This window comes from Protopterus annectens, chromosome 1.part1 (assembly GCF_019279795.1).
Source record: "Protopterus annectens isolate FY-2018-M chromosome 1.part1, PAN1.0, whole genome shotgun sequence".
In the NCBI taxonomy this organism is placed as follows: Eukaryota; Metazoa; Chordata; order Ceratodontiformes; family Protopteridae; genus Protopterus; species Protopterus annectens.
In genome coordinates, this window is record NC_056726.1 from 1,373,629,684 (window position 1) to 1,373,651,782 (window position 22,099).

The window sequence follows — 22,099 nt, forward strand, 5'->3', positions numbered from 1 at the left end:
TTAGAAAAGAAAATAGTGGATCAACTTTACAGCTTTAGGTAACTGGGAGGGGTGGCTGAGGTGAGGTAGCCAACTGGTGCTGAGTGCCTAGGGTAGCATGAGAAAGAAACATGCTAATGATGCTGAAAAGTAAAATTCAAATAGTGGTGTGGATAGTGCTTCTGTATGACACAAAAACCTCCACAGAGAAGGCAGAGCAGGTGAAGAAATTTGAAGTGATATAGATGAATTGCCTGAGATGGGTAGTTGGATGCACGCTATTGGACAGATGAAGAAATGAGGACAAAAGAGCAGATTCCATAATAATGCCAAATCCAGACTAGATTAAGGAGAACAGAGTCCAGTGGCTCAGTCACATGTGCAGGAAAGCAGAAGAAAATTTAAGGAACATTTGGGAGTGAGGTAGAAAGCAAGAGGAAGCAAGGATGCCCAGTCCAAAGAGGGAAGGATTGCATGGAAGAACACGTTCAACAGTCTGGCATGGCACTGAATCAAGACGGAAGACAATAAGGCACCATACTTGGTTGAGAAAACATGAAAAAGACATGAAAATACTAAGCAGCTTGAATTCCTGAGTTCATTGTCGTTTGGATGAGATGTTAAACCAAAGGTCCCATTGGATGGGATGGTAAACCAAGAATCCATATTCTTGAGTTGAAGGTAGTTCAGGTGGATGCAAAAATACCAGCGAAAGTTCCTTGATGCCCTGGCCAAATTTTCCTCTGTAGTGTAAATATAACCTTAGGTCTCCACTGAAAAGAGAAAACTAGCTTAGTGGGACTAACCTGGTTAACAAACAAGTAACCAGCTGATAAGTGTAGGACTGGAGTCTACATGGTCCAGGGTTCTAGTACAGGTTGTGCTGCCTTTGCTTGGCTGTTGCAGTGGTGCAGTGGTTGTATTGTCACCTCACAGCAAGAGGTTTACTGATTCGATTCTCAGGTGGACTGCCTTCTGTGCAGAGTCTGCATGCCCTCCCTGTGTTTGTATGAGTTTCCTCTGGGTACTCTGATTTTTTCCCATGTTATAAAGACATGCATGTAGAATGACTTTTCCTGGACTGCTACTGAAAATTGGCTTTGTTCCAAGTTGGACTTTCCTGGTAAATAAATAAAATAAATGCTGTCCTGTACTGAAATAGCCAATGGCAGTTGGAGGAAGGCAATGACATAATCAGCTAAAGTTTCTTATGTCCAAGCATATCTCTTTTGAGTTAAGAGGACTGCAGTTCAAGAGGAAGTCACCACAGGCAGGGTAAGTCTCTGCTGTATTGTGTGGAACTGCCATTGACAACTGATTTCTAGTAGAACATGCTGAGGTTAACAGAGAGTTGCAAAAGTAATGTACTGTGGCACTGCATTTTATACACTGGACTGCTCCACATGGCCCAGCTTTATACCACTCTGTTAGTTTCCATATCACAGAGTAACTTGGCACCTGCTTAGGGGCAGTGTAACCTGACAGCATGGCTGCAGCTGTTTCACTTACTTCAATGCTCTTGTGATAAAACGCCAGTCTGACTATCAATCAGAAATTAAGGCAAGAGGATAGAAAGAGCTTCAGAGCAGTTTGTGAGATTACTGAAACAGCGAAACAATCGTAAATTGAAATTCCATGTGACAGAGAGCCACACAGCATGACAAGTAAATCCATTATGGGAACAAACATGCGTTATACTCTTCCTGTAGGAAAATAGTGCCAAGCTGACTGTATCAATGTGAAAATACTTATGGACTTCACTAGAACAGAAATACTGCTTAAAAATAAATTGGAGATAGGGACTTCTTTCATCAAAACCATGGCTTATGTGTAGGCATCACAAGTTCAGGAACTGTTTACTCTGATGCAGATATTACCTCTCAACAGCTTAGTTCAAGAAATGTGGACAAAGCCAAACATAATGGAGGAACAGAGGCCTAAAAATAGGTTTGGATTTTTTATATTTATTTTATAAACTTAGAAAGTTCCTAGAATAACAGGATTTATGTTAGCATTCATTTAGGTTCATAGGTTCATAGGTAGGTACTAGGCTATCAGTCCAAGGACCTAAGTAAGCCTAGCCAACAAGGTTACTTGGCTTACCCCACCCAAGAAAGTTAATTTCCTGTGCCCCTTTCGAGCAGAGCCACAGAATTGACCCCGGGGTGTATTTCCTATTTCCCATCCACTCATCAAGATTTTTCTTAAAGGGTGCTAATGAGGAACTTTGCTCGACATAGATGGGTAGCTTGTTCCAGAGTATAGGAAGTCTCTGGGACAGGAATCTATCCCTCCAACATATCTTGTTTATTGTGGTGACAAGGTTTAGGTCCCTAGAGCATGTAGCTCGGAGATATTGGGATTTCTTTAGGTGTAGCATGTCCAACAGCTCTGGGTTTAACATAGCTTTATATGTTAGGCAGAGATCTCCTCAGAGTAGGTGATATGCTACAGAGTAAAGCTGGAGTTTTTTGAGATAGTCAGTGTAGGGCCTCTGTTTGAAGCCAGTAATCTTCTTTGTGAGGTACTTCTGTGGCCTTTCCAGCTGCTGCAGATGTCTTGTGAGGTACATTCCAAAAGGGGCGTTGTACTCTATAATGGGGCTAATGAGTGCCGAGTAGAGGGGAACAATGACCTCTTTTTTCCTAGATGAGAACCCTTTTGTGATGATATGTGCCACATAGAAGGATTTCCTGACTACCCTGGCGATGTGTTTATCACAGGAGAGACTACTGTCCACCTGGGTCCCAAGGTTTCTTATCACACATTCGGTGTTAAGTAGACTGCCTTAATGTGGTAGCTCATGGGTAGAGTTTTTACCAAATGGGATGACAATGCAATTTTTGGCATGGAGCTTGAGGCCATGCCTCTGACACCAGACATCTGTCTCAGTGAGGCCCTTCTGTAGGATGTCCACATCATTTGGGGACTTGACTATGGCTCCTAGTTTGCAGTCATCTGGGAAATTCATTAGCCAAAGGACTTCTGTGTTAGCCTGTACTTCAGAGAAGTAGATACTGAACAGGAGAGGTCCCAGGACTGAACCCTGTGGTACTCCACGTGTCACTGGTTTGAAGTCAGATTTGGAGTCTGCAACTTTTACAGTGTGGGTTTTGTCAGTGAGCCAGTTGGCAACCCATCTTGTGATGTAGGGATATATTTAGTGAATTTAGCTATGATTCCAGAATGGGGGCTGGTATGGAAAGCCTTGGCAAGGTCAAGATAGGCTGTGTGAACCACCTTACCCTCATCTATGGCTTTGGTGACTGCCTCAAAGAAGTCGATCAGGTTCAGAGGGCTTGATCTGCCTTTCACAAACCAGAACTGGGTGGGGTCCAGAGTTTGGAGGTTACCAGTGTCTTTGTTTATGAGTTCCATGATGATATGCTCCATGGCCTTGCAGACAAGTCTCATCAGGCTAATAGGGCAATAGTTCCCAGGATCAGTGGTGGCTCCCCCTTTGTGGAGTGGGATAACTGTTGCTGTGCGCCATTCAGTGACCACAAAGCCTGAAGTGAGACTATGACTGAATATGGTGCTTTGGTGGGGAGCAAGTTCTTTCTGAAGTTCATGTAAAACCCAGCCTGGGGTGTTGTCTGGTCCCATGGATGCTGTGTTTTTGGTTTTAGAGAGTGCAGCTTTTACCTGCATAGATGTGATTACAGGGATTCTGCATTCTTTCTGTATAGATATGGGCCCTTTAGGGGGTGAGAGTGGGGTAAAGTTAGCACTGAACCTGTCTGCCAAGAAGTTGGCAATATCAGTTGGTTCTGTAATTTCTGTGCTGTTGTGCTCTGACTCAGAGCAGATCTTGGGGTTGCCATTGAGATTCTTGACATAGCTATAGAATGCTTTGTGGCTGCCTTTAGAATCAGTGGCAGTTTTGTTTTTGTAGCTAGCTTTTAGGATCTTATAAGGGATCTCAGCTTCTTACTGAGGCTGACCAGGGAGCTCCTCCACTCATGGGATTTTACTGTCTTTTGCAACAGTTTCTTTCTTCTGTTGTAGAGTTTGTTTATGGCAGGGGTCCACCAAATTGGCTTCCTTTTTTTGGAGGATAGCGTCTTGGTTCTATTTGGGATAGCACGATCCATGCCCTCGTGTAAGTGCTTATAGATTGCATTTGTGTAGGATTCAGCAGTCATAACTGTATTGTCCATCTGCATGGGTGTCATGAAGTTCACCACTTCTGTCTTAAGAAGCATGAAGTTGGCTTTGGAGAAATGTTTTACAGTGGTTTCCTTAATTTAAGGGTGTGCACGCTTATGCAATCAGCATATTGTACATTTTTTATTTTTTATATTTTTCCCCTAACAGATTTGTTTGTTTTTCAATTGAATTGTACAGGTTATAGGTCACATTAAAGGTGGGAAAAGTTTTGAAATGATTTATTGTGGTCTAATTTTTTTTATATCACAAAAAACTGGCATTTTAACAGGGGTGTGTACACTTTTTATATCCACTGTAAGTCAGAAGCCACACATTTTAAAGGACAATTTGGGATTATGGCAGCTTGTGCTAATGGCTTCCAGAGAGCACCTGCATAGTGGATGAAGTAGAACAAGATAATTCTTTATCTCCTTCACTGCTGTTTCAGAGATCACATTTTCAGCCCTTAGCACGGCATGTTTTAGAATGTGGATGTCTGGTATGCCCTACCTGAGGGTTTTACAGGCTTTCTGTCAAACAACTTTTCAACAGCTATTTTTGCTGCCACAAGCTATCCAATGCATTCTCCATCAAGTGAAGGAATCACAGAGATGTATAATAGAAACTGCTTTGTACAGTAGTATTTTTCTTGTAATTGGGGGGGGGGGGGGGTGGGAGTGGGATGAGGTGTAATATGCGTATTTATTTACTTATTTATTTTTTATTGAGTTTTTGTATTTCCAGTCACAAAAGGAATCACTTTAGCTCATTGTGTTATTTTTAATCACTTGTGTAGTCATTGTTCTGGCATCTATAAAATTGTTATTGATGTACTGGAATAGTGACACTATTAAGGACATCCTCATGTATGTGTTTGGCTGAGGAGTTTTCCACAACACAGGCATCACCAGGAATGTGGAGGCAGCGTTTGCATCATTTTGATAATTTAGTCAGGAGGCCCCTGCATAGTCGGCCTTAGGCATAGGCCAACTAGGCGGCCACCTAGGGCACCGCTCAAGTAGGGGCACTATTCCAGTATTTATTTGGTGTAAGTAGGCCAGGATGGGAGCACCGGGAGGTGTGGTGGGGGCGCCATGGAGCTCTTTTGCTTAGGACACCAGTTGACCTAAGGCTGCTCCTAAGTATAATAGCTATTTCTCTTGTTTTGTACTTTTATATTTTAATATGGGTGTGTATGTGTCTGTGTGTGTGTGTGTGTGTGTGTGTGTGTGTGTGTGTGTGTGTGTGAGTGTGTGTGGACCTTCCATGTCAAGCAGAAGTGATGTCATACCACTGCATATAATATGCCTCCTACATTTTAGGTGGGTTTCTGGAGCTCCCTGTTCTGCAGTGGAGTCAGGCCATATCATGCCATAGTGACTGCACACTACTTGTTATGCACCATGTATACTTGTGCCATGCTCAGTTAATGCATCTTGAAGTATGTACAATAAGTAAGCGGACACACACTTGCCGTACACGATTTTACCAATTATTCTAATATTTCACCTTATAATTATCCTGTTGCCAAAAATAAAAAAAAAAAAACTCACTGAAGGAGGGTCCCAATGGATATAAAAAGTCATTTTATTAAAAGCAATCCAAAAAAGTATTGCGTGCTTTTGTCCCCCACCATGCAGATGATGTGCCCTTTCCCTTTTAACAAAACATCATGTGACCTGTATCACTTTCCACAGGCGGCAGGAGAGGCTTCCAGCCAGTCGTGGTTACTTTCTCTACAACAGCTAATGTGTCTTTTAAATTCTTCATTTCAACATCAGGATAGATGTGCTTATAGCTTTTTTCCCATTGGTCTTTAATGTGTCTATTAAATTCTTCAATTCAGTGTCAGGCAGACTTGGTTATGGCTTCCTTCCCATTTTGCCACCTCGTTGCTAGTCTGGGCAATGGATTTTCTCTGCAGGCAACTCTATCTAACATCTCTGACAAGGATGTGGCTGATATTTATGAAGGTGGTAAAGCTGGGTGGTGCCTTTCTGGTGATGCTGGTGCTGGTGTGGGTTAGTTCTAGCGGGTCCCTATTAAATGAACGAAAGATTAAAATGTCAAGCACTGTAAACAGCGAAAATGCCGGACATTGATGTGTGTTTTCTGAGATCACAAAAAGTGAAGATCAGGAAATTTGCCCTTTCCTCACTGTAGTGTGTTCTCGGAGCTGGTATATATAATTAGCAGGGGGTGTGGGGGGCACAGCCCCCCCACAATAAAGGTTTCGATGTTATGCATTTTCTCTGTTTGCAGCTTTTGTATTTTTGAAATTTCGTTGATATAATATAGACCCGTTCTAGCTCTTCAGCATCAGGTAGCACACTTGCATTATCAGACGTGGCCCAGCTGCAGCTGGCACTGGTGGTGTAGGATGTAACGGAGTGTGCAATGAGCAGACTTAGTGCTTCTTACATTTTTTTTAATTTCTGTAGTTGTTTTTGGTTTCTAATATTGTGACAGGTATAGACCTTTTTCCAATGTCAGTGTACAATTAAAGGTCATGAGATTAGTATTGCTTCAGCATTTGTTGTTTGTCAAGAGAGCTGTTCTCAGCACCCACAGTGTATCCAGAATGGCCTCCTTCTGCAGTTCTGTGGAGAGTCTCATGAAGCAACTAGCAGGCTCACTCAACTGTCTAGCCTGTACAGTTGGGCTATCAAAGGAGGGTAAGGTCCAGACCAGCAGATACCCTGATCCATCTCATGAGACTGGATCTCTGTAATGTCCCTCTGGATTATAATGGGGGCAGTATGGATGCTGCTTGTTTCCCACCCATGTGTGATTGCTTCCTCTTGTGTTACATTTCATACCCCATAAATTGTCCAACCCCCCCATCACTATCTACCCTCTGTTTGTCTTTAACCAAATCATGCCTACCTATCATAGTGAGTGTAATTTCATTTGTTTGTACTGTTTTGAGTTTTTCTGTTTGTGCCATGCCCTGCTGCATCCACATTTATTACTCTCCTTTCTCTTTCACACTTTCCTCTTCTTTATCTCCAAAGGAAAGAAATGGGGCCCTATCCTCACAATCCCCTCCCAGTTTTGCACAGCCCTACCTCTTGTTCTGTGTAATTCTCTATTTGTTCCCATTTCCCCTTTCTCCTAGCTCCCTCTATACCCCTTCCCCTTTTTTTATTCAAGCAGGTGTCCATATCTGTAGCAGTACACTAAATATAATATATGGTCATTCAGCTGTTCATAGGTAAGTAACAAGCTAGCTGTCCTTGCAGGCCATTTTAAGCCAGTTTCCCTTCAAAGGTAAGAATCAAACCCTGTAGCTTCTCTGTAAATACCTTAACAATTAGGGCACTGCCCCAACCAATTTGCAACTGGTTGTAGCAATTAGTGTCATCCCACGGTAACATGCACAGCCTAGCTGCTACAGGGAAAGCTTTATATTGAGCTATATCTAAGTTTATGTGTTCTCTTCTGGTATGCTCATGTTGTGTTGTGTGTGACCCTGTTATGGATTATTTTTGTCACATTACATGGCTTTGTATGCTTGCACATTTACATTGCATGGCTTTGCATGGCTTTGTATGCTTGCACATTCACCATGCATGACTTTGTAAGCTCGCACAGTTACACAGCATAGCTTTCAATGCTTGCACAGTTACACTGCGTGCTTTGTATGCTCGCAGAGTTACATTGCATGGCTTTGTATCCTTGCACTGTTAGACATTATTAGATTCAGTTGAATATTTTCTGCTTGCCTCATTTACATGCCCTGAAACACAGCTAGCTGCCCATAAACATTTCACATTTTTATTTGGATATTCATTGCCCTGTGGCATTACACAGTGCAGCTGAGCTGCTCATTTGTTGCATAGAATTGCAGCCCATCTCTGTGAATCACAGCCACAGTTTGGAACTCATACTTTAAAGATGTTGGGAGAAAAATGTGAATTCAAATAACTGTCAAGGTACTGTAATGTGCAGAGAGCAGAAGGTTCTGTTTGTTGAATCAGTGATGCACTGAAGCAAACTGGATCTGCTGCTTGCAAAGAGACTGTAACATACTAAAACCAGATGGAACTGCTGTGGGCCAAGAGACTTGTGAAATTCATCAAAATAAAACCGAATTGCTATTTTTTATGTCTTGCTCCGAGTGCACTTACCTCCTTATTTCTTAATTCCTGAATTTGCTGTCACTAATGAAAGCTGTATGTTTTATTAAAGCAATGGTCCATTAAACTGAAATTTTCTTGAACTTTAAACCTGTTCTCAAACGTATGTCCAAGTCCTAGGAGGCTGATTGTGTGAGCAAAGTAATGCCAGAAGCATACCAGATTTTCTACATTATGTAGAAAGAACACAGCTATAATCCCAATACCCGGTTACTAAACAGCAATATAATAACTAAACCATAGACTCAAATGGTAAATTGAAAAAAAAATGAATCAGAATATAATTTATTATGTGTGATTTTGTGTGTGTGTTTGTGTGTTGCATGTGTGTTCTGCTCTGAAACTCTATAAAGTAGATTACTTTAAAATATCTGAAAAGTTTGCAAGCACAGAATGCATGACTTCAGAAATAAGCTCTGCTGTATTTAAACTAATTGTAGATGATTAACTGATTAATTTGGTTGTGTGATAACGTGTTATTCCTGAAAAGGTGTACTGTTGTTATCTGTCAGTAATGTATCCCAAGTGTAAAATTGTTTCCTTTTCTCCTAGGTTTATGAACAGGATGACCTCAGTGAACAAATGGCAAGCCTAGAAGGACTAATGAAACAACTAAATGCTATTACAGGCTCAGCATTTTAACTACTATCCATGGACAAAGAAGAAATATTTCAACCTGGGAAACAAATGTGGCATGCCAGTATTCCACATTGTTGCAGTATCTTCATGTGGCCAAATAATTCACCAGTGTTCCAGATGGCTTCAACATATACATAAACCCTGTTTCCAGTCAACATAATTTAGTGTTCCTTACAGAGCTTAAGGACACCAGTGAAATGTATATGTTTTGGAAATTAACTGTTACATCACAGCAGTGTTTCCTGCTGTTTAAATTATTACACCCTTTTGTTTAAAAAAATATGATCATATATAGTACATTAATTACCAGAAAACATTCAGACAACATTCAGAATCTGGGATTATTTCAAAGTCAGACTTCAAGTTTTCTATTCTTAATGAAATTTATATGTGATGCCCTTTTTTCTATTACGTGAAAATGCAGTCACAGAACACTCTGGTCAAGTGCAAACCAAACCCTCAAAAGTAGTCAAAGAGAATATGATATGAGATTGAAGTGAGATTCACATAATAGAAATGCAACACGACAATATGCACAAAACATACAAACCATCAGAGAGAGAAGAAATATAAATGTGCCCTGATAAAATGTGATGATGTTATGCCAGAAATGTGATCAGTATGTAACTCTCATCAGTTTAAATGAATCCTTTTGCACTGGCAGCAGACAGGACAACCATGTTTTGCAGGAATATATGTAAATAAAGTGGATAGTGGGTTATAATGAAAACACAACTCTTAAATTGACTGTGATGTATTAAATCCAGTCATTATTTATTCAGAATAAATCATTATGATAGTCACATTTTATCACATTTTAGTAAGGCTTTAAAAGATTACTTGCATTGCATTCTTGAAATGCTTGCAACATGCTGGAGGTAAAAAAGAAAGAATAACCACAATGTTGTTATTCTTCAGTTGTGATTCCTGCATTTTGTTTCTGTTGCTGATTGTGACATCATTCTTTTTGTATTATTGCTCTGTCCAAGTAACACACAATTTTATTATATGGCAGATATGAAAGGGAAGGCTTTCTGCCTCGTGTCACTTGGTTTTCCAGTTCATTTCCTGATTGGAGGGACTTCTTTATAGAGTTTGCCTATCCTTCTTGTGTCTGTATGGGCTTGTAATGGGCTTCCTATTTCCTTCTACATTCTGATGTTAAAATTAAATTACGTGTGTGTGTGTGTGTGTGTGTGTGTGTGTGTGTGTGTGTGCGCGCGTGCGCCCGCACGTATGTGTGTATGTGTGTGTGTAGTGTGTAGTGTGTGTGTGCTTGTTCATGTGTGCGTGTGTGCGCGTGTGCCGCTCGCACAGGCACACAAATGCATGTCTGTCTGTATGATTGTGGTCTTTGCAATGACTTATGTTTCATTCAGAGATGGTTCTTGCCTTATACACTTTGCTTTCAGAGGATATTTCAGTTCTGAGTGATCTTGAATTAGATAAAATAGATACTAAGAATAGTCGATTAATTAGATAGATGGATAGACAGCTGGCTATCACATTGTTTGGTGGATGCTTGGAAGATAAAGATCCAAAGCTGTGCTGAATATGGCTGATTTCTCTTCACGGTGAGATATTTTATATCACAGAGCTGATGCATATATCACTGACGCAGCAAACGATGATTGACTATTGTAGCAGAAATACACATTGTGTAATAATGTTTCCTTTAAGCAGTCTGCAGCTAAAAGTGCATTAGCATCTAGTATATTTTTACAGACTCCTGCACATATATTTGAGCAGGGGAGTTCCATCAAATGTGCCTCATTCAGCATATTGGAGGGGAAACAGACTGTGTTGCATATGCTTATACAACTGTCTTCATACTGCAGCATGTAGTGGTAAAACCTGATTAATGATAAGCGAATATGTAAATAGTAGATCATGTTAATCAAAATCAGTTCTATAAATCATAAGTCCTTGAAGACACCGATTTGAAAATAATGAAAATGTATTTTTGTGGAAAACAGTGCTTTTATTCTAAGATCTTCACAAAGGACAGGCATTTTCAAAGGCACAGCAATTTTTAAGATAATCATTTGAAGTTAAGGAGGTGAGGAGTTCAGTCCCTTTGTGCGGATTACTTGAAACAAAACTTGTTTTCTTGCTCCAGAATTTTCTTTTTGAACATAATATTTAATTTTTCTGTATTTGCCAGGATGTGATCAGGGAAGTTATGTACTGTTGTGTGTTCCTCTAAGCAATATGCAGCATTTATACTCCATAAAAATTTCATCAACTCAAGATGACTTTGAATGCAAGCATGCCTATATGTACTATTGTCCCTTTTATATATGTTATGACTATGAACGTTATCATTACTCAGAATTACAGCTAGCTCATTTGGCACCCTGGGCACTTCTTCAGACTGGTACCCCCTCCTAAAGATGACTTAAAGCTTTTCTGTGCTGTAAATTTATTTTATTTATTTATTTTACATTTGTTAACTGGGTGGAGTCTGGCTGGGCAAGTAGCACATTTTCAGAGGAGACTCGGGGAGATAAGCTCCATAACAATAGTATAAAAAGATTACAAAAATGTTTTAAAAGATTTCAAACATTATGCAAAAAGTGTGACAGCTGCCAACAATCACAATTTAGAAAAAGTTGAATGTAAAACAGAAAACATTACATTTCTTAAGCCTTATTACAAACAGTAATATGAAACCCATTAGATATATAACTAAAAACCATTGTGGTATTTTCATTTGATAGAAGTAAGACAAGAAGATAGCAGAATAGAAGACATTTGAAATGTAGCTAGCACCTTGATGCATTGGCTGACAAACATTCACTCAAACAAATAAGAATTCAGGATAAGCATTCATTTCTGAAGCTGCAATATTCTCCTGGCTTCATAAATGAATGTTGGTTCTGAACCTGCTCTCCATCAGCACCTGCAGATTGCACTTCCAAATAGCTTGCAGCCAGTGCAGTTACCCCTTATGCCTTGCCTAGTTATGGTATTGTCAATACTGAATGATATCAGCAAAATAAGTGGTTTAGTCAGACACCATTTGGAAGCTGTTTTGTATAATGGTGACTTACTTATCATACAAAGTTTACCAGTTACATTGCATTGAAGTGCAGACATGACTTGTAGTGAATGTTTGCAATGAATAATAAATGTCGAAACATAATGATACTGACACAGCCTATAATAGAAAAGGAATACCACATCATCTCCAGTTGATGGGTAACAGGAAATTTACACCAGGTCTGGCACATATGACCCTAGGGGACAGAGGTAGCTTATTAATGCTTAGCCCCCGATTTCCTATTTGGATATAGAATGTCATTATTTTTTTCAGAAAACGTGACTTAGAAGAGCCCCCTTAATTGCTAGCCTAGTAACAATCTATGAATCTATGAATCATCTCCATTGTAATAATGGTGACATTTTGAGACCTTCAGACAAATTTCAGGATTTGTATGATTTGGGACATGCCATTTGACAGTAGTCTCCCTAACTGACAGACTACAAGGCATGAGGCTTCCATAAATCTTAACTTGTCATTACAGTGTTATAAGCCGTACACAGCCATTATCTGGTCTTCCCCTAGTTCAACATCATAAGAACCAGTAACTGAACCATGCACTTGGAGAAGCAAATATGAGGTGTTAATTGCTTCCAGTATTTAAAAAAAAAAAAAAAAGAATAAATTGGTCTTATGGTAAAACTTTCTGGGACTAGAAAAAGAACCAATGAATATTGACAACGGTAATAAACAAGTTCATAGGCATGCTGTCATCCATTTTGTAAAAGGCTTTTCATGATGAGAGTCGTAGTCTTAGCAAGTTGTTCAGAAAAGACCAGACTTTCCTTTCCCCAACAATAGTCTGTGTCTCATCATTTAAGATCTCCAGTCATGCAAAAACAATCTGTGAAAATAATCCCTTCAGTGTGCCCTGTGTCTGGCCCAAGATCTTGTCCCTGTGAGCAATGTCTGGAACATTTTTCACTGGAACAAATCCAGGAGGGCTTCATTAGAAGGTGCCCAAACTACCTCAAATGATGCCAAAATGGAGGGGCAGTAGCTATACTCTGCTGTTCTCCAGGACTGCTAAATGCCTCACTCTGTTATCAAGACCCAGCTCTGGTACCCTTTGAAAGAAACTTGTTTCTGTTGCTTGTTTTTGCAATCCCATTCTTACTGTTTTTACCTAAAACCTATGACCATAAGTTGCAATTGGGACTAATATTGTCTCTTAAACTCTGTTATGCTGTGACTGAGCTGTTACATCAACACATTTTAGTATAATACCTGTAGCACTGATGCCATTTCACCTTTGTCAATCTCCTGATTTTATCTACCTTCACTCATGAGTAAGACACCAAGATGTTTACATACAATATTTTGAAATCTCTCCTATGCTTTAACTGCACATCAGTCATTAAAGCAAAATATCAGCTTATTTTATGTGACTTAAATTTTAATTTTTTTGCAAGCTGTTTCATTTATTTTACACCTTTGAAAACTGTTTCAGTTTTAAAGTGATGACATAGCTCTTTTAAAGTATCCTGGGGTACCAGTTTTTTTTGTGTGTGTGTGTGTGTGTGTGTGTGTGTGTGTGTGTGTGTGTGTGTGTGTGTGTGTGTGTGTGTTATTTTGCAGAAAATACAGCCATTGGTCATCATCTGTGATAACTGTATCTGTAAAACAAGGCTTGGCAGGCTTTAGATTAGAATAAAGAAAGCCAGCCCATCATGCAAGTTCAGCTAAGCAGTTTAGATGGCAGTAAATTAGTGACACTTGAATTTCTGCTGTCTGACTTCATTTTCCTTGCTGCTAAAACAAAGAATTTAAACTAAGATTCAGTTTAAAAGTAATCAACATCTTTTGGGCAAAGCTCTCCAGCAACAACTATTCTTCTATACTATTTATTGTAACAGCCACTGCTTCTACAACTTACCTCCACTAAATTGCCTATTTTGGCTTATGCCCTTCCCTTTTAACAAAAGCAAAACTAATTCCTAATGTCAGTATTGAAACCTGTGCCTTCAGTTAGAAGACTATGACCCTTCCCAAATGATTGAAAACCAGACAAACTAAAACTAATGTTTTAAACCACAACAAAATCCTCCACACTCCAAATGATTGTGACAACCAAAATCCAAATATGGAAAAATAAAATACACTAAAGACTTTAAGTAAAACAAACGAACAATGAAATCTAATGTTTTATTCTTCTAGCGCCTCGGTGTCACCACCTTCTTGGAATATAAAAAACTTCCATAAAACTTCACCTTTATACAATTTAGACATAACTTACAATCAATCAGACAGTTAAACCTACTTTGTTCTTAAAGCAAACACTTCCAATTTAATTCATTATTCAGTCCCTTAGGAATCAAATTCTTATATTTAAAATATATATACATTCCTTGTACATTCATTTCTGTTTCGATGTACAATTAATTTGTTCTAAAATACTACCTCATAAAAGAGTAGCATCACCATGATGTTTTGTTTTAAAATGTGAAGAAACTATTTTGTCCTCCCATTGATGTTTTACATCTCTCAGATGTTCCATAAACCTGGTGCAAAACATTCTTTTTGTTTCTCCAATGTAAAACAGACTACAAGGGCAGCATAAAGCATATATTACCCCTTTACTTTCACAAGTAAACCCTCCCCTGGTTTCAAATTTAACATTGTTGATATATCCAACTATATTAATAATATGTGAGCATGTTCCACATTTATCACACTTTAAAGTCCCTAGATTTCTTAGGGGTCTTTGTATATCAGCCACTGGCATGATAAAAGCTCCGTGCACCAACATATCTTTTATACTTTTACCCTTTGTATATGAAAAAGAGGGGTATTCTGGTAATATAGTTGCTAAAAATTTATCCTGCAGTAAATACTTCCAATAATATTTAACTAAACCTACAATTTCATCACTTTTGATGTTATATACAGATACAAAATATACTGGATCTATTTTATGTTGGTCACACACTATATCTCAGTGTTGTTCTGCACTCCCTTTCCTTTCAGTTACTGTGTATCTCCTTAAACCATTAACAACTTTATCTTCGGGCTTCGTGGACATTTATGGGGTCATATCCCCTTCTTAAGAACATATCCACTGTACTCTTTATTTCTTATGTCAAGGTGTCTTTATCACTACATATTCTTGACAGTCTTAAAAAGCTCTCCATAAGTGAGAGCTTTGAATACATGTGGGGGTGACAGTTGGTGGCATAGAGGTATTGGCTACTATCTAAAAACTTTCTATGCACACCAGTGACAATAGATCCATCTTCTTTTCCTTCCAAAACAAGGTCTGAATACACGACTCTTATACCTTAATGTAAACATTCAAAGCATTTCTGACTGTCTCCCTCTGAGGAAGCAAAAGATACTGATACCTCTTCCATTCCTCCGCTGCTGACTCTGTTGTCTTTGATTGGGTGATGCCACAAATGCCCCCCCCCATCATAATCATCAATGTCTCTTTGTAATTTAATTTTATTATACTGCACCAACTCCATTTCCAAAGCGGACAGTTCTTTGTTGATTCTCTCTAAGAAACTATTGACATTTTGTGCCCCCAATGAATTCCTGATTGTATTTGACAAAGAAGCCAATTTTTGTTTTAATTTCTTATGCTTCACTTGATCTCTCTCCAATAAGATGTGCAATCAATAAGATGTGCAATCAATCTGTGACACATCTATGCAAAGTCACTAGCCAACATTCTCTAAATTGTTTGTCCAGGGGGAAATTTGCATCAAAGGGTGTACTTGGATTTTTAATAAAATGAAGACCTCGAGGTGTTATGTTGAGAGTGATGTAACGCTGCAATCCCAATATGTTGGAATACACTTTAGCTTCTTTCTCCAACAGTTTTTCGAACTTCTCACATATTTCTCTCTTATCCACAGGAATTACATTTAGAGTCTGCCCTACCATCATAAATGGGTTCAGTGGACATTTAGATCTCTCATTTACAAAAGCATCAAAAAGCTGACCCATACCTTGGCTTACAGGATGAGTTTCAGTCACTAAAACAGGAGCACCCTGTGAACCACTTAGGTACTGCTCCATGGCTCTCTGGGACCCTATCAGGAATTCTATCCCACCAACTGCCCCTAAGGCAGAGGTGGACTCCTCCTGGAAAAGGCGAGGAACATCCATATTTGGATCAGAAGCCATGGAAATTAAACCGCAACAAAATCCTCCACACTCCAAATGATTGTGACAACCAAAATCCAAATATGGAAAAATAAAATACACAAAAGACTTTAAATAAAACAAATGGACAATGAAATCCAATGTTTTATTCTTCTAGCACCTCGGTGTCACCACCTTCTTGGAATATGAAAAAACTTCCATAAAACTTCACCATTATACAATTTAGACATAAATTACAGCCAATCAAACAATTAAACCGACTTCGTTCTTAAAGCAAATACTTCCAATTTAATTCATTATTCTGTCCCTTAGGAACCAAAGTCTTATATTTTAAAATATATATACATTCCTTGTACAATAACTTCTGCTCCAATGTACTTTCACCCCCCAAATGCAATTAATTATTATTAAAATTAATGTTTTGCAGGAGGGAAGCCCCCCCCTCACCACCCACTCGGGGGGCTGCACCCCACATACATTCTGCTAAGTATTAATACCAAATCTGAGATTCACAACTGCAGGGTACAGGAAATTTCCCTTGCTCTGCTTCAACATGATCCCAAACAAAGAGATGCTGGCAAAACCACCATTAAAAGGAATGTTCACTTTTTTTTTTACATCACTAAAAACATTCACTCAAATGAGTGAAATGAGTATTCTGTCTTGTAAATTGCAGCCATATGTATAGCTATATGTATCAATCTATATATGTATGCATATATATATATATATATATATATATATATATATATATATATATATATACACACATATAGATATAAAATGTCACTGACACATCGCAATGTCAACAACAAGAGCATTCCGTAAAAGGTCGACAATGTAAACGCCAGCACTCAACAGTGCAGTGCAATGCATACGTGAGTAAAACTCCTGACACATAAAACCAACAGAAAACAAAATAATATCATTTTTTGCAGAGAGGCAAAAAAGAGTGTGTGTCTTTTATGTGTATGTATGTATTATTGTCTTTCACTGTTATTACTGCACCTCACAACTGCTATCACTTGAAGTTTCCAAAGGATTGTGGTCCGAGACTGCTTTAGCAGCACATATGTTTGGCTAGAAATAAGAAATTTCCCTGACTTACACTTATTAAAGTGTGGAATAGTTTGGTTCAGTTTGTAGTATTAAGGCAGTACTTAACTTGCAGTGCTAATCCCAACAACAAAGCAACATAGCAGCAAAAAAAAAATAAATAAATAAATAAATAAACTATCTTACTGAGAGGAGCTGGAAAGGTAGTTATCAACAGCAATTGTTGCAGATGTTCTAGGCTATTTTCAAACACTGTGCTTAGCTGTGTAAGTGCAGATTATGCACTGTATTCAGCTTATTGCCAGTGATTACTACAGTTCATAGACATGGATCACAGTAATAGCAAGTGTCACACACAGGAATGGAACAGTCCTTGAAATGTACAGCAGAAAGTGTAGTACATCACTGAGTAATATGCACTGCAGTGACTGAATTGCTGTGAGACATGACAGTAGCATAGCATGGTAGGTGAGACATGACAGTAGCATAGCATGGTAGGGAGCAGTTACTGGGTAAGATATGATTGCGTCTGACAAAGCTTGCTCAGTTGTTGATCCCCACTTTGCTATGCTCTGCTGTCATATCACACATAAATTCACAATGATTTGCCATTTGCAAGGCATGATCAGTACCATAGTAAGATAATGAGATGCATACCTCTCAACCCAGAAACATCAAACATTTGTGCATTAGCCCATGAAAAGTAGATACAACTGGCCAAAAATTGGGACACTGATTAACATAAAATTTGCATACACAATCATGTAATCCCACCCACATCAATAAAATTGTGAGATACCAACATGAAGATTGAAGTCACTACATAAATAATGGCAGACATTTGAATTTCATACTTCAAATCCCTCAGCGAATACATAGTAATGCAAAACCTGTTATTCTAGCAACTATCTGAATTTACAGGAGCAATATTTAAAATCTGTCTGTCCCTATTTTTGGGCCTTTGTCCCACCATTATTTGTTGGCTTTGGCCAGATTCCTTGCTGTGAGAGATTGAAAAGTATAGATCTCTTTCAAATACAAACTGAGCTAGAGAAAGTAACTAACCACATATGAATAATCTATGGGGGATAGATGGGCTGGGCAGCAGTCAATGAGTCAGCACAACTCATCACTTCTTTCACTGCACAACATCCTAGCAGGAAAACCAGGTCTGTATTATAAACACGAAAGCACAAAATAGCGAATACATGTACATTGACACATAAAGGTCGATGTACAAAAAGAGCGAAATACATAATCGGTGAAAATGAAAATGCCGAACGTATTTGCTTGGCCAGCAGGGTGATCGTGGGGATGAGGAAATATATCCTTTTCCCCACTGTAGTCTCGGAGTTGGTATATTTAAGTAGGGGGGTGTGGGGGGTGCAGGGTCGCTTGCCCACCCTGCAAAAGTATGTTTATTTTATTTTTATTTAGCTAGTTTGAGCTTACCTGCATGGCACTGCTGGTTAATGAAATACGTTCGGCATTTTAATTTTCGCTGATTATGTATTTTGCGCTTTTTGTAGATCAACCTTTATGTGTCGATGTACATGTATTTGCTATTTTGTGCTTTTGTGTTTATAATATAGACCCAGAAAACCTATGCAGCTCGGTTCTTACTCTGGATGCTATTCTACCATTTGACATTTCAAATACACGCATTCAAACTTAATCATCAAGTGCCTGCACTGTTTATTAGAAAAGTTCTTAACATATCCATCCATCTGCATTCCCTGTTGCATGTTACAGGATGTTAGCATCTTCGCAAGTCCAGTTGGCTCAGTCCACATGAAAACTGGTAAATCTCCTGATTCTTGGCTGCACTCTGTGTACTGCATTAATCTGAATAAAAAGAGAGCTACTTCCACAAGTATAATATTCATCCAAGATCTTAGCCCTGCATTGCCTACTGCTGCATACAGCATGTACTTCTTGGTACTTTATTGCAGATGGCTTGAATGAGTTATTGTTCACTGCTTGCAAAAATGTAAAGACATCTAGCAAGCTGTACAGGTGACACTGCTGAGCAACATATTATTGTAATGTTCCCTATTATCAGTTTTGCATAAAGCGCCTGCACTGCCTTGCAGTAGCCACCTACTAAAATGGTGCTGGCTAGACCTACAATGCAGAAAAAGCTTGTCAAGTCCAAGATAAAATAATATACCCAAAACATTGGCAAAATGATCTCACACAAGCAAGCCAACAGTAGACAAGAGATGGAATGCAGCTCAGTTTAAATGACACGTTTTTTTTTAAATATGCATATTTCTCTGTATAAATATTTAAAATATGCATGAATAAAAGTTTCAGATAACACTTTCAGATAAAAGATAAAATAGGGAAGAATAAGCTTTTAAGAAACTACAGGCTGTCTCTAGAGGTTAGTAGATGAGACTAGCCACAAACTGTAGAATGGTTTGGTAATCAGTATTTATTTTGTTTATTAAACTTTCTTCCCAAATAATGAACAGGACCAACTATTCTGTAGCTCTTGCAGTACAAACTCAGCAAACAGGTATGCATTTTTTTTTTAATTCACAACTTGATGATAATGCTCCTTCCTTACCTGGTTTTGCTGGTTTTACGTGGGGGACGGGGATTTGCCATTTTCGAAGTTCTGTGCACTGTGTACTTCAATCCAGCAAGAAATTATAACCCCCTAGAAACAGACCAAGTGGCTCCAACCAAATAACTAGTGATATCACTGCTCAAAATATGCCATCTGTCCCTATCAGCTGGGGTAAAGTTGAGCGAACAGGCAGTTTGATTCCTATAGACAACTACAACAAGAAACGTCATATCACCATTTTTGGTTTTAAAGTCCCTCCTAACCCAGTCACAGGCACAGCCACTGCCTCACAAAGCTGATGTCATCACACACACCCCTGCACATGATGACATCAGCCACAACTTAAATTGTAAAAAAAAAATCAGGAATTAAAGGGCCCACTCAGAAATTCGTGGCACCCCATTATTTTGCACACAAAACTGGTAAATATCGAGAAATTTGGTACGGTTGAGAGGTCTGATGAGATGATCTAGTACTGAGAGACCTTCACTGATGGAAGTTCAACAGTATCCCTGTGTGAGGGTGAGTGCAGTAGGTTTGTTGGCACAAAAGGAAACTCCATTCCTGGTAGGGTTTTTTCCTTCAATGAAAAATATATTTTTTTAACTTAGCAGTGATGTTTCTACTCAACTTTTGTGCTGAGAAACATAACAGCAACCCATCAACAGGAAGGAAGACCAGTGCAGTTCCGAGCACTACAGCATCTGTGGGCAGCCTGGTGTAATCTTATAGGTTACCCCCATGAAGACCAGCTTATGCAGAGTTGGTGTAGAGTTTGTCAACTGAGTACAATGTTTGAGGAGTTGCATATTTACATGAGCCATCTGTGCGTGTATTACTGTAACTACAGAATGATGTAAGCACAGACATTGTCTTACTTCTTTGTGTATCTATCTTTGTGAATCTTGCAGGACTTTGGCATGCAGTAATATCAGTCCTGTACCATGGGGTACAAATGTAGTTCATGAATCCCACCGTTTGTCTAAAGACTACAACAGCTTCATGTCTGCTGTTTGTTATGCTATTGATTGGCAAATCCTATTGGAGCTGCAAACGGAGACAATGATATTAGAAGAAAGGTTAGACTTTATATATTCAGCTGATGTGCACACCGCAGCGTATTTACTCTTAGTGTTGCTGTCATGTTAAGGCTCATTAACTGCAGTTCACATATGAGATGAACAATTGAGTATAGAGAGTTAGGAAAACATAGAAAATCTGTATTCAAAAGTCCTGTATTGCCATGTTGATGTTTAGGCCATCAGAGGGAACTTAGGGAGTCATGTTAGTTGGAAACCTGACTGCTGTGAGCCATTAACAATATTCTTGTATAGCTGTCAATATGAAACATTCTGTGTTCTGCTGTTAGTACTCATGCAGTGTACCCATGGGGAAATATTTTTAACACGGACGCATGGGGAAATATTTCTAACACGGACGCATTAGAGTATCCTATCTTGGCTAATGTAAGCTCCACATTCACAGTTGCATTTCAGATAAATCACTTCCATATGCATTGGTTAGATAACTGAAAACTGTTCTATTTGAAATGCCCCGTTCAGATATGTCTTTGATTTCAAGCTTCAGTGAATAGTAATTTACAAGTGAAAGACGGAAGAAAATCTTCACAATCTAATGCTTCTTTTTATTAGGCAATTATACATGCAACTCTGAATTAGATATTTTGAACCTAAAAATGTTACATGATAGGTGATTATTCGAGCCATAACTACTGTGTTATTAAAACACTTATCCACTGTATTTGACCTGTGAGACTTATATTCACATTTGCATGTATAATACTATAGTTTTTTTTTTAAAGTAAACTAGGCAGTGATCCATGTGCAAATTATAACACATTATTTTTGATCTTTTTCACTTGCATGCAGTACAGGATATCAGTATGGTATTTTAAAGTTCAAAAAACATTAGTTGAATATATCCATAAAAATGTATTTTAATACAACCATTTCAGAAAAAAATCTTAGTTTCATTTGTTTAATTTTATTTATTAGAGGTATAAGTGTACTGTTTTTAGGTCATTTCTAGTCATGGCACAGACAACAAAGGTAAATACAGTAGTTAATATAGTCAACCAATTAACCAGTACTCTTTTGGAAGGTAGGGGATACCAGAGTACCTGGAGAAAACCCATGCAGACACAGTGTGAATATGCATAGCTTCACACAATGATCAGCGGTTAGGACTGAAACCCAGACCTGAGTGGTGTTTGACAGATTTTACCACTAAACTATCATGATTATCTCAAGAGAATACCTAAAATCAGGGTCTGAGACATATCAAGAGTACACCTAAAATCAAGGTCTGAGACATATACCTAAAGACAAACTTCATTCAAAACAAATTGATTTAACTAATCGAAAATTTAAAAAAAAGTCTACAGAGATAAGC

General features: G+C 38.6%; 1 protein-coding gene across 1 annotated transcript in view; it reads left to right on the plus strand.

Annotated features, from left to right (window-relative positions):
• DCC (DCC netrin 1 receptor) overlaps positions 1-9,716 on the plus strand; it is a 2,283,601-nt gene extending 2,273,885 nt beyond the window's left edge. The window contains exon 29 of the mRNA XM_044089014.1: positions 8,820-9,716. Coding sequence (XP_043944949.1) covers positions 8,820-8,909 — 90 coding nt within the window. The 3' untranslated portion in view covers positions 8,910-9,716. The remainder of the gene's footprint in view (positions 1-8,819) is intronic.
• Positions 9,717-22,099: the final 12,383 nt, after the last annotated feature.